We start from the raw sequence: 4103 nt of genomic DNA on the forward strand, positions 1-4103 counted from the left end.
TTGCCACATTGCCAGGCAGTCCCTTTCCTTTGTATGTTACCAATTATGTTCTCAGTGAATATCACACACAATTAATGTTTTATTTGTATTATTATTATAAATAGTTAATTTCAACTGAAAATGAACTCATCTGAAAATAAATAAAGTTTTATCGCCCTTTTATGGAAATGCATTTTTATTTTCGAATGAAATATGATGCAGTGTCACTAATAGGTGCTAGTCAATATGCTGCCCACTCCCCGTAGCACATCCAGCCTCACACAGACTCAGGCAGCAGGCTAGCCGCCCGGCTGTCACGTGACCAGACGCTCCAAACTCCCAACATTCCAGCACAGTTTTCTTTACCTCCAAACTCCAACAGCTCCCGGATCAATAAACTTTTCTATAAACACCACGTCTGCTCCACACCCCAAACCTATGCAGTCTCGCCTATACACCCTACCCCGTTAGTGGCAAGAGATAGGTGCATAGTCACCTCTACTGACCATTTAGCTCTGTATTCTCCTGCCTTTAAAAGGGGGGAGTTTAGTTGTCTATATTACGCATATCCTCATATAATGCAACTTATGCAAAAGTTTCACAAAAACGATAGAATTATATTTGCCATAAACTACAAAATTAAGACGCATCAATGATGTAACAATAGCAGCATTTCCTTATTTTTTTATGACAGATTTTTTATTTTAAGTATGAGTTTATCCAAATAGTGAATATAAAGCGATTAGAAAAAAAAACTGTATATAAATGTAGAACGAACAGAATGCTAAGGGATTTGGAAAGTTTGCATTTCGTCTATGTCCAGCAGTACCTGCATACTGCCAGTGCTGCTTCAGGTTTACTCCCTGAACCTCTGCTTGAACGAGGGAGGGTTATAGCTCTCTGTATTATCCTAGAAACGCTGATGCAATAAAATACAAATGTCAGTGGCTTTGTCTCTTACCTTTCAGTGATCTTGGTTTAGCTTGCTTGCGGCGAGACATCCTAAAAGCAAACAGCTGAAGTTGTTCAATGTCAGCCCGTTAACAACTAAGGCAACAGAGACCGCGGATCCCTTAACAACACCAATCTGCTTCTCCTCCAGCTTCCCCTTCTGCCCTCTTCAGATGTAAAAAAAATACAGTTTAGGATTTAATTCATTTAAAAAAATAAATAAACATATGATCGGGCTCTCTCACAGGACGGCTACATATTTTAAAAATAAAAAATATTATTATGGTTTTTTTTTTTTTTTTTTTTTTTTTTTAAATTGTGCTCAGTTTTCTTCTAAATCTCACTTTATAAAAGAAAATGTAAAAAAGTTCTTATGAAAAAAGCTGCAAATTGAAAGAAGTCCGCAGCAGCCAACTGTGATCAAAATAAAAATAAAAGGTAGAAATAAAAAAAAAAATCGTTACTTTTCTTTTTATTTCACCCCCACCAGCGCTACAACTAATATAGAAAACAAATACTAGACTGCTGTTGCACAGAGGTGGTGTTTATTTATTGATATTATTATTTAGTTGTTGTGTTGTTTAGGCAGAGGGGGTTGGTATTTGGGGGATTTATTTTGTTTTTTTGGGGGGTGGGGGGTCTCTTCCTGGCTGGCTGGGCTCTTGCTATAAGAAGCTGGGTATGATCCTTGTCTCTGGGAGGAAAAAAAAGTCTACGCCTGGTTGAGGGCGAGGAGAGCAGAGAGGAGATGTGTGCTGGTGTGTGCTCCCTCCTCATCACAAACCTGCAAGGTCTTGGACTGCGCTGTCGCTCCGGTAGTCCACATAATAATGGAAAATAGAAGCAAGGCCCCCAAAGCCATCAGGATGGCTCCAGAGGGGGCCCCTAACCCGCAGGGACTCGCTCTGTACGTAATCACTGAGGAAATCATTGTCAGCCTGCCTGCACTCACACACAGACAGAGGGGCATGATTAAAAGCCGAGGGGGACTCAGCCAAGACGTGGACTGGACGCCAAGCAGCTACTCAGACCTGGATCAGGAGCCTCTGCAGGAGGATCAGGGAATAGGAGGATATAGAAAGGAAATAATATAGAGAGAAATAATAGCAGCAAACAAGCACATCACGCCCCATCATACACACACAAACACACATACACACACTGTACCCCCCCTCCCAGCCCACTGTGCTTTATTAAAGATACACAACTGCTTGAGATGAACTGTTTCCTCAATTCGTTTTCACTCACCATCACTGTAGAATATTAAAGGCGAGAGAGCAGACATGCAAGGCTATCTGAGAGTGGAAAGGTCCCTCTTCTGGTTGGATTGATGTAAAGATACACAGAGCACTGCGAAAGACCACACATGGAAGCTGATACCCATTCTCTTTTCATTGTTTATTTTATTCTCTTGGAAAATTACACTCAACTTTAACATGCAGTCCAGTTCTTCATACTGGCAAACTTTTAAGGTGCTTAAATTATTAATAGTATTTTAAGTGTACAGCATGCACTAAATGTATTTTTATGTTATATTATTATCTGCATTGTTTTATTCCTTTTATTACAAAAAAACGACTCACGTTTTTGTAAATACTGCTCTTAGAATAAAGTAATGAAAAAGCTGTCATTATAGCATGTGTAGTTTTAATTTTTTTTTTCATTTTAATAGTTATGAGATTTTTTGTTATAAAATAAATAACTTTTGGAGTTTATAATCTCTAGCATTTTTAACCGTACCATTTTGATATATTATTGCACCTGGGAAACTTTTATTTTACTTCTTCAGCACTTTTGTTGTAAAATGTACAAATAAAATGTAATGTTTTTTTTGTGAGTGCTCAAATATTGTACTCTAGTTCATTTATATACTGTTCTCTTTTTCCTGCTTCTTTCAGTGTTCCATTATTGATGTCTTCCACATATAGTTTGAAAATGAACTGGTACATACAGTAATTCTACTTCCACATATATTTTAACATAACTATAAGTTTGGTTCTTTTTAACATGATGTGGATAATTTGATAACATGCATATTTATAATGATCATATTAATATCAGAATTGGGTTATATGTAATGTCTGTGTATGGTTATATAATGTCTTTATTCAATAAAACCTTTTTTTTTCAGAATGCATGTCTACCAAAAATGAATACAATTAACATGTGATGAATTAATTTGTTAGTAAAACAGTTGCACACACAGTACTTCTCATTGAAAATTTCAGTGCTAATTAATTTATTGATTCCCCCCATATATATGTTACTGTGTTAATAAAATAATTAAAGGGTTCAAAACTTCTCACCTAATACATTTTATATATATATCTGTTTGTGTCTGTAAACCCAAATTCCAAAACAGGACATCTTTTCCCCCCAGTGTTCATTTGTTTCTTCTCCTGATATATTTAATCAGCAAAATTATTCAAAGATAGATATGTTGTCACTTTAGGCTCCTTCTGAATAAAACATGTTTATCTAGTTAAAGACTGTCCCTGTGTGTTTGTAACCAAGATGCCCCAAAACAATGTTACATTCATTGACTCAGTGGGAAAATGAGAGAAAACCTAGGATACAGGGTTTGGAGAAAAGCAAAAGGAAATAGTGATAAACAAAAACAAGAAAACATAAAAATAGGTAAAGATTTAAGAGACTGGAGAGGGAATTAAAGGAGAGAAATGCAAGAAGGGTGAAAAAGACAAAGGAAGAGTATTAAATAGACAAGATATCAACAAGAAAGTATGAGAAAGGGGAGAGGACAAATGAGTTGCAAAAATATCTATTCAACCATCATTGTATAAATAATTCAGTATTATATTTGCAAATAATTATTCCTGAAATCTACATCATCAGTCAATCTATGCAATAAGATCTGTACTAAATCAAAATTCCATAATACAATTTGAATAGAATAAAGTTTAGTGTAAAAAATAAAGGAAAAGTGATTTATAACATTTTCCTGCACTATATTAATTTATCAACCATTGTCTTCAAATACACACATCTGCATTAATCAAATAGAATATCTAAATATTAAAAAAGCTTTAACAGATTATTTCCCCTGTAATTGAACCTTACATTTACATTTTACTTACAAATAAAATGCTATTTTTCCTTAGAACATTAGTTTTGAAATGAATAACTTTTTCTTTATGCTTCACCCCCCCCCCCTA

At 35.3% G+C, this 4103-nt stretch overlaps 1 protein-coding gene across 3 annotated transcripts in view; it reads right to left on the minus strand.

The window, feature by feature from the left end:
- The window catches only part of ZNF521 (zinc finger protein 521), a 577602-nt gene extending 575670 nt beyond the window's left edge, over window positions 1–1932 (minus strand). For 2 of the 3 annotated variants that reach the window (XM_053714990.1, XM_053714988.1), the window contains exons 1-2: window positions 1715–1932; window positions 941–1097 (exon numbers count right to left, since the gene is read on the minus strand). In XM_053714990.1, coding sequence (XP_053570965.1) covers window positions 941–980 — 40 coding nt within the window. In that variant the 5' untranslated portion in view covers window positions 981–1097; window positions 1715–1932. Of the gene's footprint in view, window positions 1–940 lie in introns of all 3 variants that reach the window. The other variant, XM_053714989.1, reaches the window with a different exon arrangement.
- Window positions 1933–4103: the final 2171 nt, after the last annotated feature.

The sequence above is a fragment of the Bombina bombina genome, chromosome 5 (genome assembly GCF_027579735.1).
Source record: "Bombina bombina isolate aBomBom1 chromosome 5, aBomBom1.pri, whole genome shotgun sequence".
NCBI lineage: Eukaryota > Metazoa > Chordata > Amphibia > Anura > Bombinatoridae > Bombina > Bombina bombina.